Source organism: Triticum aestivum, chromosome 6D (assembly GCF_018294505.1).
Source record: "Triticum aestivum cultivar Chinese Spring chromosome 6D, IWGSC CS RefSeq v2.1, whole genome shotgun sequence".
Classification (NCBI taxonomy): domain Eukaryota; kingdom Viridiplantae; phylum Streptophyta; class Magnoliopsida; order Poales; family Poaceae; genus Triticum; species Triticum aestivum.
This window is the reverse complement of record NC_057811.1, coordinates 14561313-14580283: the sequence shown is the minus strand read 5'-3', so window position 1 is coordinate 14580283 and position 18971 is coordinate 14561313. Positions and strand designations below refer to the sequence as shown.

Sequence of the window (18971 nt, the reverse complement as noted above, 5' to 3'; positions counted from 1 at the left end):
CCTTGTTTACTCAGGTATTAACCATTAGGAGGGTCATAACTCATAAACATCCTGCAAGGATGGTGATGCAGATAGTCGAGATGGTGCGCTCTCTTTTTTGGTAGTTACGGATGACAAAGATATTCATTGGAACCATATACCTGCACATGAATGGAGATGATGAAGAAGCGATCAATTGATGATGAAGAAAGTTAAGATACACACCCTCCCATTAAAAAACATATTTTTCACTCCGCACACTTGCAAAAAGGACAAATATGCAATGATGTGAGTGCAAGGGGGAAATAAACTAAAACTAACAACTTCAAAAACATCGAAAAAGTGTTTCTAGAGGATTATTTATGTTGTTGGATACGATCCACCCCGTCAAACCATGATTGTACTTGGGGCAGCATTGTCCTCTTACGAGAGGATCAGTCGGAGGCTCAAAAAAGAGGACCGCGACGCTGCTTCAACCAAGAGTTAGTTGGATGCAAGGTTGACATGAAAAAAAGGAGAACTCGATGAAACACAACGCTATGAAAGAGGCTTGTTTTGTGTCTCATTACAAATGACTGAAGCCCACCTTAGCCCGCAAATACAAGCCAACACATCTGAAATACCAATGGTGCAAAACCATACACATGAAACGAACGCTGTTCCCTCGCTAGAGTTGTTATTTTTTGGCTATATATATAAATTGAAAATATCAACAGTAAGCAAGGTTTTTTTTTAGCACAGTATAAACGCAAGCGCTCATATATACGCGCATACACTCATCCCTGAGCACTTTCGATAGACTGAGCCAACATATCATGTTGAGATTTTACAAAGTCACCGTAGGCGCCTCGTACTCGACGGAAGCGTCTCCTCCCATTGAACGTGCATCGCCGAAAATCCTGAAATAAATTCAGGATAAATGCGGGCACAAAACTTGAACCCTGATGGTCTGGAGATACCACTGTCCAGCTAACCATCCACAGGTTGGTTGGCAACAGTAAGCAAGGGTCTGACACCCAACTTTAATCCGACCGAGGGCAATGTGGACTCGAGGACTTATCGTGTAAGGCGATATTTATCGATGAGGTAGGAAAAGATCGCGTATTCAGGGAAGCACATTAATACTGGGGGTATACGCTTTAAATGCCGTATTTTTTTTCGTATTTATAAATCGCTGGAAGGTGGCCCGGGCCGGGGCCAGTCCCAGTTCCATCAGAGCCCCGAGTCCCGACCGACCGAGACCCGACGCCCTCACGCCTGACTCGCGGCTCCCAACCGCGGCCAGCGAGTCGTCCCTCTCCTCTCGCCGCCCCGCTCCCCTCCCCTCCGCTAGGGTTCCCCGCTCCGCCGCCCCGCCCCGCCCGCGCCGCTCCGCTAGGGTTCCTCACGCCGCCGCCGACCCCGCCCACCGCCCAGCCCCGTCGCCCCTCCCCGCCCACCCCGACGCCACCCAGAATTACACACATACACACATACATCCGAGCCGACGCACGACCTTCGGTCGCGGCCGGTGGTTCGCCGCCGACCGCCGCCTCACGTCGCCCGCTCCCGTCCCGCCCCGCTCCGGCGTCGCGCCCCTCCCGCCTCGACCCCGCCCGCGGACCCTGGGCGCTGTTTCCCCGAGGTATGACCTTTTTCCGGTCCTCCGCTGGTTATCTATGGCCGTACTGATTGGTAGCCTTCGTGAATTTTGGTCGGGCGCCGGTGAGCGCCGGCGGACGGTCTAGATCCGGGCCGCCACTGTATGCTGACAGCCTGTTTTCCATGGTAGCCGGAGGTTTATGTAAACCCTAGATTTTTCTGTGTGTTAGCGCGGCAGTACTTTCTAGGGTAGATGCCTCATGTGTAGCGGTGGCTGGTAAGGCTTCCAGTGTCGATTCAAGTGCATTTCGACTCCTCTGGTCCTGTGCGCGGCATATGTTGATTCCAGTAGACGCAGGGGAGGGGTCTTTAATCAACAGTGTAGTTTGTTCGGGCAGTAGATTGGCAGGTAGTGTTTATGAGCAAGGCGGTGTGGAGAGGAGGTACGTGGGTGTGTCGGCTAGCGGTATCACTGGTTTTGGTGAATCGAGCCAGATCCGGTCAGGTTTTGCGCACCAAACTCACATCTGTTTATAACCAGAAAGGAAGGCATGCCCAGTATTTCTTTTTTTCTGCGGGAGATTTGAGATGGGAGGGCTGCGGAAATCCTGATTTGCCCTAGATTTGATAGTCAGAGGTTATGTGCCCTAGATTTTTTTTCCGCCTCGTGTGCTAGCCTAGCAGTCCTTTTTAGGTTAGATGGCTTATCTGTAGTGGTAGCTGGTAAGGCTTCTAGTGTCGATTCAAGTGCATTTCGACTCCTAGTCCTGTGCGCGCCATATTTTGATTCCAGTAGATGCAGGAGAGGAGCTTGATGGTTAAAATACCGTATGCTTTCTTCGGGACGTAGGCAGGCAGGCAGGCATTTATGAGCTAGGGTGGTGTGGTGAGGAGGCGCGTGAGCTATGTCGGTTAGTATCACTGGTTTGGGTGAGTCGAGCCTGATCCAACGGTCAGGTTTTGCTCACCAGTAACATGCCTGTCTAACCAGAAAAGAAGGCATGCCCTGTTTTATTTCTGCCGTAGATCTGAGATGGAAGGGGTGCCAAAGTCCCGAGTTGTCTTCTGTCCTCTATGCAACCACGATACACGTAGATTGACAGACAGTCAATCGTGTCATCTGCAGGTTATATTCTAACATCTCAATTTGTCACTTGGCAGGTACATTCCTCCTGTTATCCGTGTCGTTTGATGCAGTTTAATGGCGAGTAATATGCAGACACCTGGTCCGCCTCAGGTAAGTTATCACCCCCCTCGATCGTAAAGTGGTTATTCACCACATGAATGTTTCTCTTTGTTGCGTGGTCTCCAAGTTTGGTAACCCCATTAATTGTCTTCCAAGCAGCCCCCCCGGCCTCCTATGATGGGTTCTACCGCACCACAAAATATGGGACAACCAATGCCCATGCAGGTAAATAAGCACATCTTATTTTGTTTTGCTTCCTTCTGCAGTCTGCACCTTAATAATCATATGTTAGGTTATTAATAGCTACTATGTGCTCCATTTTCAGTGGCCACCAGGTCCGCCACAACAGCCTCCTCAGTTCATGCAACCAGCGCCACAACAGTATCGGCCTATTGGTCAGGCCATGCCAGGAGTTAACATGGGCATGCCAGGGCAGATGCAACATTTTCAGCAACCTGGGCCACATATGCCTCACTCTGGTCATGTTCCGCCTGCATCGCAAGCTGTTCCTATGCCGTACCAGGCAGCTAGACCTATGTCATCAGCTCCTATGCAGCCACAGCAGCAAGCTGTATTCCCTGGTGGACTTATGCCCACCATGGGCGCCCCTATGCCGCCTCCTTCTTATACCGTATGCCTTTGTTTCTCACCATTCCCCATTGACGAATATACATGGAATGCTTCTCCATGTCAATAATTAGAATATTTTCCTTGCTTACAAGTTAATTAATGCTACATTTCAGTATCAACCAACATCGGTTCCTCCTGGATCTCAACCCTGGGGCACAGCCCCGGGTCAGGGCGCACCTCTTGTGTCGCCGATGGTGCAGCCTGGGCATCAGAGTCTCTCAGCTTCAGTGCCCCCAGTAAGTTGCTGCAGGGCCTCTGCTACATTTCCATCACTTGATTTTTGTCTACAAAAAGACCACTCTAGCATCATTCATTTTGTATGCTATTTAAAGTTGGATATCCTTGCCTGTGCAACTACTCAGCTAGCAAATGTGCAGGTGAGCTCAACTGAACCTAGCTCTGCGGATTGGCAAGAGCACAGTTCAGGGGATGGAAAGAAGTAAGTCATCTTTCTATTACTTTCTGTTTTAAATAGTAACTTCGTGATGTACTCCTCTAGATTCTGTTGCACCTTTTGGTCTGTCTGCTTATTTGCTTTGCTTGGTATCGTTCTTTACCTAGGTACTATTACAATAAGAGGACAAAGCAATCAAGTTGGGAGAAACCTGCTGAGTTGATGACCCCTTTGGAGGTTAGTTGTGCTTATATGTTTTATACGTCATGTACGTTTTATATATTTCCCTTGCTTCCTAATATAGTCTTTGTTCTCATGAAGTCTTGACTTTAATTTCAGTGTGCTATTTCAACATATTGTTGTTCATTTTATCAACATATTGATTGTCATGATCATCATTTGGTATTTAGCTGGTATAACTCATTTGTTGATATCGCAGTTCCAATGATGCTAGGCTTAAACAGTTGAGTTTTGTGCTTTGCTTGTATAAATTGATAATCTATCTGCTTCTGTAACATGCACAACTTCTGTGTTGCATGCCTGCATTTTATGTATTATTTTGTTTTCACATGACTGATATCTAAATTTACAAAATTGATGAATACAATGGAACAATACTTGCATGATCCTCCTTTCTTTCATCGGCAGTAGTACACCCTAACTTTTTTTGTACGATAAGTGCAACATGTTCTCTTCCATTTTTGCCTTATCACATATATCTTGCGATTATTGCCGAGTAGCATTTACAATTAGCCCAAAATGCATTCTTCATTTTACTCCTGCAAAGGGCAGGTGCATATATAGTAACTAAAGAAACATGGTAGTGTCTGGTAGGACGACTACATTTTGGTGTCCTCTACTTCTTTGCACTAATATTAAATGGCCATTTACGGTTTCTGTTACATACTTTTTGTAATGTTACAGCGGGCTGACGCTTCAACTGAATGGAAAGAGTTTACTACAGCAGAAGGGCGGAAGTAAGTTCATATTGAAATTAATTGCCACAGATGTTCTGTTATTTAGTCAGCCTCAATGGATTTTCTTTATTCTGTAGTCTCACTATTCTGCTGTTCCAGGTACTATTACAACAAAGTGACAAAGCAATCCAAATGGTCTATTCCTGACGAGCTAAGGGTATTTCTTTTGACGTGACATCTGTAATTATTGTGTAATAAGACATAGAATATTTTTACAATTACTTTTGGCTTTCTGTTCAGATTGCACGTGAATTAGCAGAAAAGACATCAAATCAGCAGCCTGCCCGGGAGATTGAATCCACTACTGTTGCCCCTGTTGGATCCACTTCTGTTTCTGTGGAGACTTCCTTACCTGCCACACAGTCTTCATCTTTAGTAGGAACAATTGCTCCAAGCTCCCATGATGCGATAGCAAACTTGCCTCCTCCTGGTGCTGGCCCGTCGTACAATGGGGATATATCTTCTTCTAGTTCCATGCAAAACGGTGGAACAAGTGCTGTGGTTGCCCCTGTTACAACGAGCACTGGAGATCCATCAGTTGCAAGTGATGCAGGGACAAACAGGTATTTGTGGATGTTTTCTCAATTTCCCTCTATTCTTCCTCACATCCTTTGAGTGCAGCTTAGGTTTTGTTAATGTGTCGAACTTTGCAGAAGCACTTATGGAAGTTCATCTGTACCTAGTACTACTGACACAAAAGTTGGAGCATCTGCTGAAGATTTGGAGGTATATTATGGCACCTTTTTGTATTTATAATTTATATCAAACATAACATTGGTTGTTAGCAAGAGTTCAGCTACTCGTCATTATCTTAGAATAGTTTCTTTCCTCTGTTTTATGCAAGGCCTGCATTATTAGATCCCCCCCCCCCCCCCCCCCCCCATGCAAGCTGACCAGTGGTTTCTTAATTTATTGAGTTGCCGAGTACCACGATCCTTTATAATTACTGCAAAGTACTTACCTTATTGATCAGTTGATTTGGAGAGTTTGAGAAAGCAAAGTTACTGTAATAGCAAAGAGATGGTTTACATGCGACACATGAATAATATTTCGTGTTACTGGTATTGCTTTGTATGCTTATTAGTTTAGAACATTCTAATAGTACATGGACTGCCATGGTACCAAGTCCCATTTTGTGATTCAGTTCATAGGACTGAGAAGTTCTATTTTATTCCTTGTTTTTATTTAGGTCTGTTGAAACCATGGGCTCAATGCAACATTTAGTAGTCTCAACTTTACCTTATAAAAGGTTCTTTGAATAATCTGAGGTTCCTATTACAATTAGGATTAGTATGGCAACATCATGAGTAGTCACCTTACTGCTATTTTCACACATCTCAGACATATTTGCATGTTCTGTTTTTTAAATAAATTTGAATATTTTAAATTGGACTGTACTTTCGTAGTGAGTCTAACTGCATTTTTTTTCTTTTTACATTTGTACTGCCATGTACTCCCTCCGTCCCATAATATAAGAGCGTGTTTCGTACTACAATAATGTCAAAAACGCTCTTATATTATTGGACGGAGGGAGTAACTGTGAATGCGTCTGTCTGTCTCAGTCCATTGATGCTAGTGCTACACTTTCTTACTGCCACCAGGAGGCCAAAAAGACAATGCCAACTGCAGGGAAGATCAATGTTACTCCGCTGGAGGATAAAACAAGTGAAGAAGAACCTGTTGTTTATGCTACTAAGTTGGTGAGGAAGACTACAGAAGTAAATTGAAAATCAGCAATTGATTTACTTTTGTGACCCTAATTTTTTTTCAAACCACAGGAAGCAAAGAATGCATTCAAGTCCCTGCTTGAATCGGCAAATGTTCAGTCAGATTGGTCATGGGATCAGGTACAGAAATTGAATTGAACTATGATTAATTAAATAAATCAAATGCCTGACAGTGATATAATTTGCCCCAGGCCATGAGAGTTATTATAAGTGACAAAAGATATGGTGCTCTGAAAACTCTTGGAGAGAGAAAGCAAGCTTTCAATGAGGTTATCATTTCTTTCTTACAAGGGATAACATTTTTACGGAATCATTTGACTCTTAACATTGTGTTCCTGATTTGTGGTAAACCGTCCGCTTATGGTTATATCTGCTGTTTTTGCAGTACTTAAACCAGCGGAAAAAGATTGAAGTTGAGGAGAGGCGTGTCAAGCAAAGGAAAGCACGTGATGATTTTTTCACAATGCTGGAAGTAAGATTGCTCTAGTAAGCTTTCCCTTTCCTTATTATTCTTACAATATTAAACACTTTGTTGCGTATTTCAGGAATGTAAGGACCTTACATCATCACTGAGATGGAGGTATATTCTCAAGCTCTTTTTTGTATATGACAACCAAACGGAAAGTTTCATGCTTTTCATTAATTCTAATAATTAAAGTTTCTGTTTGTTAATATGGTTCTTTCTGTTATTGTTGCATACACTTAGCATGCTGTTTTTCACTGCAGCAAAGCAATTACTATGTTTGGGCATGATGAAAGGTTCAATGCTGTTGAACGCCCCAAGGAGCGTGAAGATTTATTTGAGAACTATCTCGTGGAGCTGCAGAAGAAGGTTATATGATATGAAAACACTAACTTATAGTTGTGGTTGTTATACTATATAACTTGGAGAACTGATTGCTTTTGTAGTTCAATTCTTCTTTAATTGCTTTATCTCATAGATAATCTAGTTAGGCTATCAATGTTTTTAACTTATCATCTTTAACCAGCTTGATGTTTTGTTTGTTTCAAATAAGTAACCTGGAGTATTGGTTTGTGGTTTTGGTAATTTGCTTTGTATTCTTGATATGAACATGATGAAGAAATGGCCTCGTCCCAGGTTCAAGGAAACTGGAAGTGGCCCTAATAAGAACAAAACATTGTTAGTTCGGCCTGTTTCCTGGAAATTAGACGCCTTTGGCCAAAAAACATCTGCCCCTCACATACCCATGTGCCAGGCTTCAGCTCAAGGGTGGGGGATATTCATTTTTTGTTTCTAAATTTCAACACGAGTTAATTAAGTATTGATATTTGGAATCTTGGCCCAGTAATAATACCAATGAAAAAATAGCGCGCTACAGCAAAATAGCAGCGATATTAAAACATGCTATTAGCGTGCTATTAGCGAGACGTTGTACACCGATATATTTAGCGAGGCAATTCTCAATTTGCTATAGCGTGCTATTAGCGACGCTATAGCGCACTATTTTTTTCAGTGAATAATACACATAGCTTGAGGGTGGGGGATGTTCATTTTTTGTTTGCGAGCAGGTTTTCTGCTGTTTTCTCAGTTTAATTTTCCATGGGTTGTTCTACTAATTGTGATTCACTTGGTGATTGACTTTCTGATTCCCTTGAACCAAACAAAGGAATGGATTAATGATCCTATGATGAATCAGTACCGAAACAATATAAATCACTTTATTGGAATGACAGATTTCTGACTTAATTTCCAACAAGTACAACGTTGTGAGTTGTTTTGATGGAAAACTATTCTATGAGGTTTTTATATGTTGTAGCCTAAAATATATCACATGGTGATCCTTATCTAATATGTGTTGTGTTGCATTGTAGGAAAAAGCAAAGGCTGCTGAAGAGCACAAAAGACGCATAGCAGAATATAGAGAATTTCTTGAGTCATGTGATTTCATCAAGGTTATTGCTTTGACCTTATCATCTAGTGAATTAGTATATGTTCACTTGCTCAGAGTGTCATCATTGTGAGATTGTATGCTCAGGCAAACACCCAGTGGCGAAAAGTTCAAGATCGGCTAGAGGATGATGAACGCTATGCCCGACTTGAGAAGATTGACCGCTTGGATGTTTTTCAAGTTTGTATCTTCTGCACTCTATATCAGTTTTTCTCATTTTGTGGCTTAACAAAACATCTCTGTTTGTTACAGGACTATATAAGGCATCTTGAAAAAGAAGAGGAAGAACAGAAGAGAATTCGGAAGGTTTGTTGTTATCTTCATCACTAATATATTTCTAATGCTTTACTGATATGGATGTAATTGTTGGTACTCTGCAAATACAGGAGCAATTAAGGAGACAAGAACGGAAAAACCGCGATGAGTTTCGGAAGATGATGGAAGAACATGTTGCTGATGGCACACTTAACGCAAAAACTTACTGGCGTGACTACTGTTCACAGGTTATTGAAATATTTACTTCCGTAATGGGTTAAAAGGAAATATTTTTTCCTTCACTGGCGCCTCTCAACTCTAAAACCGGATAGAATGGTCGCTCAACTGTCATACCATAACACTGTCTGTTCATCACTGACTATTTCAAAGTTGCTTTGGTCCATCTACATCCCACATCTCTGCCTCTGTGATATGGGGAATACCCTATAGCAGGTGTAGGGTGCATTAAGCAGTAGGACAGACTAAACTGTAGCAGTAGTTGGGATCGCAATAGAAGAGGCCCTGTTCAACCAAGTCTTCAGGTTGATAGGTTCGTAACAGCTTAGGATTAGAGTCATGTTAGGATTTCCCTTCTTTTGTGTTGAGTTGAAATATCTGACATATAAGGAGCTATTGGCTGTATGTGAATCTTAAGTTATCAATTTAGATTACTCTCGTCCCTGAACTCTCTTCTCCTTCAGAAGCTGCTGCCTGTCTTGCTGGCTATGGTGTCTACCTGTGTGTGTTCTTCTGCCCTCATGCTCCTGCTGGTCACAGCTATGCCATCCATTCAGAAGCTCTGACATCCATGTATATGACACAGCATCTTAAGTAAAACACAGTGATTATGTTGATGACTTTTGGCTTTTTAATGACTTGCTGACCGGATGCTAAATCACTTCTTGCGTGTGAAAAGCCTTGTATAGGTAGGTGCTGTGTTGTTCAAAACAAGGGTGACATTGGCCCAGGGATGAAAAGTGTACGTAATTTAGACTTTGACAATAGTTGAAAGACAAACATTGTCTGGTCTTAGAGTTGAGGGTAGTGGATGTTGCCAATAGTCGAGGGATGAAGAGTACACTTTTTCCTAAATCAAATGTTAAACGAGTTTATCCTGATTCCTTAAATTTATCATTTTACAGATAAAAGATTCACGTGCTTACCTGGCAGTTGCTTCAAACTTGTCTGGCTCGATGCCAAAAGAACTCTTTGATGATGTCATGGAGGAGCTTGATAAGCAGGTTAATTTCTCAAAATTCTGATGACATTATTGTAATCATTTATCAATTTGTGAACGACCTACTACAGTTTATCTGTTTTAGTACTTGGATCGGTGGTTCCTGTTTTGTATCAAAGATCGACAAACTTTGATAAATGCTGCACTGATCCCTGTTTTGTATCGAAGATCGACAAACTTTGATAAATGCTGCACTGAAATGTTTTGTTTTGAGGAAACACTGAAATGTTAACAATCATTTTAAAGGCACGGTGTTAATCACTTAGTAAACTAGCTAATTACACTTGCTTTGCCACTGATAAAAACATGTAGACCTAATCACGTTAAGCAACTGTCAACCTCTCAGCCAGCTCTGTTCTTTAGCTTGCTGCTACGCTCATCCAAGTTTTTCTTACTGATAAAAAATTCTGCATTCATGCTCCATGTTTATTAAAGACTTTTTAGGCTGTGGTTAAGTTGGTCTTTTGGGTGAAGTTTATTGTCTTTCTGTTAGTTAAATTGCTATTTTTAGGTCTTTTTTAGCATGCTGGGATAGAGAAACCCTTTTATATGTTAGTAAAGATTCCTATCATTGGAAAATAGCTTGGAGCTTGCATCATTGTTGGGGGAACTGATACACTGATGAACAAGAAACTGATATTCCTGCTGCCATCATCTATACACCGATGAAAAAAATTTGATAACCCTGCTGCCATCATCTTGGGGATGCCCTAACGCTTATACCAATAAAAATGGTACTCCCTCCGTCTCATAATGTAAGACGTTTTTTGACACTACACTATTGTAAAAAAACGCCCTACATTATGGGACAGAGGGAGTAAAATTGATGGTCCTCTTTTCGATAATTGAACTTGCTCTTTTACCTCTTAAAATAAGTTGGAACAATTTGGAACAGTGTTTTTATTTTTCATGGCGTCAGTTTTCTTCAAAAGGAAAAGGACAGAGTCTTCTCTTTTATGGTGGCAACGTGGGAGATTATCTATCAGATCATGCCAATTGTGTCTTATTTGTTTTCTGATGGTGATGATTCAATCAGGAATGGTACAGCTTTGCTTGCTGTTCCATCTGATAATCGCTTTTTGTTTTTCAAATTTGAATAGTTAAATCTCAGTTGAATTATAATAATAATTGATTTTTGTATATTCTGCTCTTTCATGATCGTTTGCGCTCTGCAGCTGCAAGCTTATATCATTAATATGCCCAATTAGGTTGGGTCATATTATTCAAATTTGGTTGAAAATCTGTAAAATTTCACTTGTTTTCTTATTTGATGTTCATGTTTTGAATAAATCTGGTGTGTGTTTTGTTTATATTTAATTCATGTTACAATCCCATATATACCTGTGTTCCATTTTTGACCGTGCGAACTGATGGTTTCTAATATTTTCTTTTCAGTATCAAGATGACAGGGCTTTAATTAAAGATGAAGTGAAATCTGGAAAGGTACCTTTTTATTTAAAATAATTTTCATTCCAAGGAAAAAGCGTGGTGCATTATATGGTACAGTTTTGTATGTAGCATCAGATGTGTGGTTGACAACCTTCTATTTCTAGATTCCTATGTTGGCCTCATGGACATTAGAGGACTTCCAAGCTGCTGTTACTGAGGACGAAAAATATAAAGGAGTGTCGAACATAAATATCAAGGTGCGGTTTTACGCTTTTATCATTGTTCAAAGATATTCTTGAGATGTTCCCAGTGGTATTTTTGCTATACAAGTGATTGTACCAATGAGTTTTTAGCTATGACTGACAATGTTGCTTCTTTTTTGTGGATGTGATCCAGCTTATTTATGAGGACCAAATTGAAAGGCTCAAGGAAAAGGATCTAAAGGAGGCCAAGAAGCGTCAGCGACTGGGTGATAATTTTCTGGATCTACTGTATTCAATCAAGGTATTGATAGCATCAATATTTGCCACACAGTTGTTTGGCCACATTAAAATAGTCCGGTTATATGTAGCAAAAAGCACAGGATTATCATATCAAGGTTGTACTCCCTAGTATCTTTGGTCAGACTTTGAGCATGAATTGAACTAATAAAATGAGTTATATGTACCAGAAACACAATAGGAAACTTCTTTCCGATGCAAATCCAATAGTATACTTTCTGTGTCATATAACTTATATTTTGCTAGTCAAATTCATGGTCAAAGTTTGACCCGGAAGGGAGTGAGTAACATAGGAGTGTTTGACATAAAGCTTTTGTTCACTATGAGTGCCAGCAGAACCTTTAGTGCATCTTTGCTCTTGTACTGCGAAGCACTAGTTATCGGTAAGGTAAAGGAAAAAACTAAGCAAACACTTACTAACACTGGTTATTGGTATTTATGTTAGAAAACTGTCTGTGGTTAGTTATCTACTTTCTGAATTGCATGATATGGTCGTACATAAACTTCCTTTGATGCACAAATAGTGTATGAATTGTGGCCACAAATGCTGCTGGTATTGACATTTGTAGAATGCAAATATAACAAAGTGTCTAGTTCCAGTACACATTTTCTTGGGGGCTTATATCCCCCTAGTTAGTCACCAGCTGTAGTAAGCTGTTTTGATAATTGACTGGACTCTAGTTATCCAGGACTTGAATTTGGGTTCTAACTTGTAAATGTTAGATAACGGCTCAGGATCCTACTATAGTCCTAGTGCTAGACCATGTTGTTCCAAAAACTTGCTTGAAACTGAGGAATTTTTAGTATAATTATAATTTCCCCTCACTTCAGTTTCTCTGCAAATATCAAATCATTATCGATAGTAGTTCCTTATCTGTTTAGGCCATATATGGGAAAACTGTCCAGAATTGTTGAGGTAACCATAACCTTTTGGGATCATATACATCAATCTATGTTTTGCTCTTGCTTCACTGAGAGCAACCTTATCCTTGGTTAAATCATGTTTTCAGTGAGATAAGTTGAGGAATGTTGTCCTTTTGGTCTAATTTATCTTTTTCTGTGAAAAATTGCAGGAAATTACTGCTGCTTCAACATGGGATGATTCTAAATCACTATTTGATGATACCCAGGAATACAGGTACCGGCTATCCTCTTAAGTATTATGTGAAGTAGCTAACATTGAGCCATGCCACCTTGTTACAGAAACACTGTCATGAGTCCTCCCTGTTTCATGGTGCAATACATATAATTTTGCAGTTGTCGCAAGTGGTTACTGGGCTAATTCTGGTTGCACATAAAATTTTAGAGTTTGGTTTGCAAAAAATAAGCTGAGTTGGTTGATCTGAAAATAATTGTTTGTGAAGCTACTGACATTTTGATTTGTAATAAGTCTGCACAATTATAAGTTACGATAGTCAATTCCAAAGAATTTCTTTATAAATTTTAAAGATTTTTAAGCCAGCTTATTTGATACTACCTCCGTCCGGGTTTAAAGGGCCCGTTGGCCACTTGGGTATGTACGCTAGAATTAAATGGAGAGATAATCATAGCACTTTGTTCACCTTCCAAACCAAGTGTTAGCCTGATTGGCTGCATGCAGAGGTTGACCCGCGCAGCAATTGGCTGCATGCAAAACAGACTTGAAAGATGGTGCTGATTAGGGCAAGCTGATTGGTAGTTGCCATCCTAAAAAGCCTCACGTAATTGGCATTAATAACCTGCCTTGGTTCTAGCCAACGGGCATTTCAAATCCGGACGGAGGTAGTATTAGCTTTGAGATCTATCCATTAGGATTGTTTGGGCCCTGATTACCTACGCAAAATTGGATCATATACCAGGACCTAATTAACGAACATAAGCAAAATGCTGGTTTTGGCATTGGATCTTGACAAATGCTCCTCTCTGAAATTCAATTGAGGGCAATATGTATTTATATTTGTTATTTTTGTCCCTTGGGATATAGATTGATTTTGTCTGTTGTATATGTCGCATAGGGATCTGGGTGGCGAGACATATGCTAAAGAGCTTTTTGAAGAGTATATTGCCCGCCTCAAAGAAAGGCTTAAAGAGAAAGAGCGCATGAGGGAAGAAGAGAAGGTAATGTTACTGTTTTGTAGAATCATTTACCATTTAGTCCTATTATAATTTGCTGTTTGGTTCATGTTATTATGCTTATTTGTTTTGTTTTGCGGGCATCTATTAGAAATGATATTTATCTACTACTTACATGTTTTCTGAACTTCCTCTTGTATTTTTCTGCACTCTCCTCACTACCGCTTGTTTTGTGGGTGGTGGAAAAAGTGCGTGAAGTGCACATGTACCGTAGCCATGCTTGCTACCAACTACTCCCTCCGTTCCTAAATATTTGTCTTTCTAGAGATTTCAACAAGTGACAAATACGGAGCAAAATGAGTGAATCTACACTCTAAAATATGTCTATATACATCCGTATGTGGTAGTCCATTTGAAATCTCTAAAAAGACAAATATTTAGGAACGGAGGGAGTAGAAGTGGCACCTGAATGTATGGCTCTATTTGGACAATGCCTGTGCTACGTTACAAGTTCCGTGCGCGCCAACAATTTGGCGAACAAATCTGCTGCCCTCGTTTTTCCAGCCAAAAACTTTAGTGTGGTTCTGCAAATTGAATCTCAATCCAAACACGGGCCTATGCTACCTGTCAATGCCAATATATTGGAAGGGCAAGTCCCGGTGACCATCCAAATAGCCACTATATGAACTTATTAGCTGCCCAAATGTAAACATGAGTGCAACTTAACTGCATGTATTGTTTACCTACATATGCTTTATGCATGTTTTCTTCTATGCAGGCGAAGAAAGAGAAAGACCGTGAAGAGAGAGAAAAGAAGAAAGAGAAGGAGAAGGAAAAGAAGGAGAAAGATCGCAAAGAAAAAGAAAGAGACCGAGAGAAGGAAAGAGAAAAGGAAAAAGGAAAAGACCGGTCAAGGAGAGATGAAATGGATATTGATGATGATGTGGAAATTCATGCCTCGAAAGATAAGAAACGAGAGAAGGATAAAGAAAAGAAGCATAAAAGGCGCCACCATGACACCACAGATTCTGAAAGGGATGAGAAGGATGAATCGAGGAAATCTCGAAGGCATAGCAGTGATCGCAAGAAATCTAGGAAGGTATAACATTTGGTATCCTTTTGTCCAAATCAAGGTACTTAGAATATGGTTGGCAGATTGCCTCCAACACCTAGTCAATTCAAGTCTTCTTCGCGCCAAATTTAGTGCTCCCAAATTCGCAATATGTGTTAGTGAACTAAGAATGTTGTTGCCTTTGTGTCGTGATGTTTAAATATGTGGACAGTTTGGTGAGGCATGTGCGTATGTATTGTTGCACATTGATATACATTAGTTTCAAATTAATGGTGAACTTGAGATATTGCCAGTATATGATATTTTTTTATTTAAAATATCTATTGCATAAATCATATCGAGAATTAGCTTGGTTGTAATTCATGCGCTTCAGGCATCAATACCACATGAATATTGGTGATGGTGATAATTATCTGGTAACTACTTAACCAAGGCATGTAATCTTACATGACAATTGACATTTGTCACAAGGGCCAAGGGGAGGGTCCAAATTCTAATTCTTGGTCAGGGACAAGCAAGTGTAGGACTTGCCTCCTTCATGCATCCCTCCTGCCCAAGGGTCATCTAAAATCAACTCTAACTTTGGACTTGGGGCAATTCTCACCAATGCAATTTGTTTGCTTTCTAAGGGGGGTTAATAAGGGGGCAGTTCTGGGGAGGATTGCAAGATGATTTTTTGATGTATCAACTATTTGCATCACTTGTGTCTTGAGAAGGGGTGATGGCTAAAGCCGATGTTGAGAATGTTTGTCATTCACATACCCATGCTTATGATGATTTTTTGATCTATCAAATATTTGCATGTACACTGTGTCTTGAGAGGGGTGAATGTCTAGCTGATGTTGAGATTTATTTATCATTTTATGCAGCACACCCATGCTTCAGACTCAGATAGTGAAAACCGGCATAGAAGACACAAAAAGGATCGAGATAGTTCCCGCAAAAATGGTGGGCACGAGGAGCTTGAAGACGGTGAACTTGGAGAAGATGGGGAGATCCATTAGGCTTTGCTTTTACCTCCAAGATTTGTCAGTACTTACAACTGTCCCTTGTCATGTTCTCAATTGCTGCTATTTTGTCTTATTCTGCTTAATAACTGACTAGTGTTATAATTACCGAAAATTAATGCCTACATTTTTGTCATTTTCTGGAATCTACTCATTATCCTGCCTTTCTGCAGTAGCATAAAACTGGTTGGCCTATACTTTTGACCTTGCTCAGGGGAGCTTTGTCGTCTAACTTTTGTGGTGTAGCGGTGCATTTAGCTCGGACGATTTAGTTACTAGTTTTATGCTTATATCACTAAACAAGTTTCTTACTGACAATTTTGGGTGAGACATCAGAGTTTGGGTAGTGGTGTCCTGATTGTAGGCAATATGGTTTTTGACCAAGCCAGTGATGGACAGTTCCATGCGCCTGTTGCCATTGATTCAGCATGGACATGGATGCCTGTAGCTGCACTAACAACACCTGTTTGCAAGAGGGGCAGCCGCTGCAGCAGTTCATCATCTTTCACAGCAATGAGTAATTTGACAGTTCTGTCATGAGGGGATTTAAGTTTGATGAGATTGTAATGATGTGTACATGCGTATGCATGAATGCATACTCATAGTCAGCTGATCTTGTCACAGGATGCCTGGTTTTACTGGCAAGATGTTCCGAGTAGAGATGCAAGCGGCGCCGCTGCAACTGCCCTGTTCTGCTGGCCAAATCAGCTGTAGTAGTTTTTTTCGTGTCATTAGTATAATTTGTACTGTGATAGCTGCTTAACTGGCTGTTGCTGGCGCACCTCTTGCATCCTAGTTTTGAGTGTAGCTATCATCAACTTGATTTCTACGCTGAAGTATATACATGTTTGTGTGTGTGTTATTTATCCTTGTAACCCAGCCGTTCTGAATGTTGTGTGTTAATGCTTGTAACCCAGCTGAAGAGGGTTAGCTGTTAGCCATGGTGTGCAGCTTATATATTATTCAATGGTAAGGTTTATACATTTTGTTTATGCAGGGAAGCGGATGTTTGGTTTCCGGTTATTTGTTGGTGAATCATGTTCTGCAGTATATCTATTTTCGGCCTGTAAGGTTTATATGATATGTTTATGAAACTTTGCGTAAGTTCAGTTGTGTGTTATTGTTTAAATCGCATACTGCTTGAGCTATACATTTTTCTGTCAGTTTGTACTGCTGAACACAGCCTAGTGGCTGCCTTGCGGTTACATCTAGCATAGACTTGGACTTGGTTGGTTGTCACATGTTTATACTTTAGAAGGGGTTATGTAAAATTCACTGCCGAACATGAGTAATAGCTGTTGTAGGTGTCCACAATTTGTTAGGCAATAGTTGTATCAAAATTGATCTGTGTCGGTGGTATGGTTGTTATTATGCTGTGAGCTAAAGTGAATGTGAGGAAAGAATTCCTTATTTAACACTGAAAACTATTTCCCCATCTAACTCTGTTAAATTGCATGTTAAAAGATACTTTCTCGACGAGGTGCCTGGCCGGTGCTATTGGGCACAGTAACACGCGTAGATGGACAGAAACATGCTTGGTAACTTATCAATTAGGCTGGAGTTACAAATGATGCTCACGTAGGAAGCTGGATTCCTATTGCCAAGCAGCGTGATCGATTCCAGCCGAACTAGCTAGCACGCGAAGTTAGCTTTCCACTAGCCAGCCTGATCGATTGATGGTTGCTCGTGCATCTACGGCTACAATATTTGTTCTCTTAATATACGTGTAAGTGTATAGGGCGTGTCGAGCATGGTCGGGCGAGCTGGAGGTGTTTTTAATAGTAGCATCTATTAAATTGTGGTCACATGCCACATGAGGGGGCAAAAAGGTCTTTTCAAATAGGGCATAAAATTTAGACTTCAGCCACTTAGCCATGGATGTAGAGAGCCGGCTCGCGAATTCTGATGCAGACGCCCTCCTCTCGCCATGTCTAATCCGACTCAAGAAGAGGCATATTACCCTCTGCTTCGTCAAATTGAGTAAGGATAGGACCCTCTCAAGACTTCCGACGGCGAAGAGGTCACCAACAGGCTTGCTCTAACCTCTTCTAGTCCCGCATCACGCCACATAGCTTTGACACATTTGCACACAAGAAAAAAATGGCCGCCGTCCTCAAACAGACGTTTGCAAGCTGCACTTCACGTGTCCAGTTCAACACCTCATCATTCAATGTTCATATGAAATGGGTGGTTGTTATGCCCAAATCGCCAAAGGATGTGGTAAACCTTGCCCACAACCAACTTTCCAGATTGCAGACCATACCTTTCGGCGCCGCTCCGGATTAGTCGAGCTATCTCCCTGTTGCATCTGTTTTTCCCTTCAAATCAAGTCGGTGTGCACCCTATAGGCTGATTTAACTGACAAGAGCCCTTTAGCATCAAAGTGCCAATCTACGAAGTCATCGTGCTGCTCAAAAACAGGAATGGACAGGATCAGATTAGCATCCTCTTGGAGAAAAGTTTGTCTGGCCAGATTCTTGTCCTAGGAGTTCAAATTAAGGTTCATCAGCTCTGAGACGAAAGTGACCAGATTCTGCCCTCGTCCAGTCAGCGGTTTCCTCGAATGATTTCGTGGCAACAAAGGATCAGACCAGATTCTTATATTCTTGCTAGAACTCACTCTCTAGATATATCCTTCCTTGATGATTTCAAGCCCTCGAAGAATACTTCGCCAAGTATAGCTTGTAACACTCTTCCACAAAGGGACTCCGGAGCTTGGAGAAGCCACCACGCTTGCCTCGCAAGCAGCGCAAGGTTGAAAGAATACAAGTCCCTGAAACCGAGACCCCCCACAATCTTTGGGTAGCTTCATCTTTTCCCAATCCCCCAAGGCATTTCTTCTCGTCTTGTTGTTGCAACCTCCAATACTTTCATATCATGTTGTTGAGCTCATCACAGAGGCCTTTGGTAAGGTCAAAACAACTAATAGCATATGCTGGGATTGCTTGGGCAACGGACTTCACTAAGATCTCCTTCCCCTGCATGGAGAGGAATCGTTCCAGCCATCCTTGTATTCTAGCTCACAACCGAACCTTTATATACTCAAAGCACTGCATGACAGACCGACCAACGCAC

At 41.2% G+C, this 18971-nt stretch overlaps 1 protein-coding gene across 9 annotated transcripts; it reads left to right on the top strand.

Moving 5' to 3' along the window:
* The first annotated feature begins 1368 nt into the window (after nt 1-1368).
* LOC123143093 (pre-mRNA-processing protein 40A) lies at nt 1369-17320 on the top strand. Of its 9 annotated transcripts, none has more exons than XM_044561901.1 (29): nt 1374-1603; nt 2722-2797; nt 2906-2971; nt 3072-3377; nt 3490-3612; nt 3739-3815; nt 3938-4007; nt 4695-4747; nt 4847-4904; nt 4988-5310; nt 5401-5473; nt 6349-6447; nt 6526-6594; nt 6666-6743; nt 6860-6946; nt 7020-7054; nt 7201-7306; nt 8308-8388; nt 8472-8690; nt 8771-8887; nt 9782-9880; nt 11272-11319; nt 11430-11522; nt 11662-11769; nt 12839-12903; nt 13760-13862; nt 14596-14916; nt 15759-15917; nt 16814-17320. In XM_044561901.1, the coding sequence occupies exons 2-28, from the start codon at nt 2762-2764 to the stop codon at nt 15891-15893; spliced, it is 3048 nt and encodes a 1015-aa protein (XP_044417836.1). In that variant the 5' UTR covers nt 1374-1603; nt 2722-2761; the 3' UTR covers nt 15894-15917; nt 16814-17320. The 9 variants fall into 9 exon arrangements, with proteins under 9 accessions (XP_044417840.1, XP_044417836.1, XP_044417832.1 ...); XM_044561897.1 differs by having other exon boundaries at nt 1375-1603; nt 16894-17320; XM_044561898.1 differs by lacking the exon at nt 16814-17320 and adding an exon at nt 16521-16762 and having other exon boundaries at nt 1375-1603.
* The last annotated feature ends 1651 nt before the right edge of the window (nt 17321-18971 follow it).

Bases quoted from the DNA above. Each gene is read 5' to 3' on its own strand.
- LOC123143093 (XM_044561901.1), top strand. From the start codon at position 2,762: ATGGCGAGTAATATGCAGACACCTGGTCCGCCTCAG. The intron at 6,448-6,525 runs GTGAGGAAGACT...TTCAAACCACAG, and splicing joins TTGTTTATGCTACTAAGTTG to GAAGCAAAGAATGCATTCAA. The intron at 8,888-9,781 runs GTTATTGAAATA...ATCATTTTACAG, and splicing joins GGCGTGACTACTGTTCACAG to ATAAAAGATTCACGTGCTTA.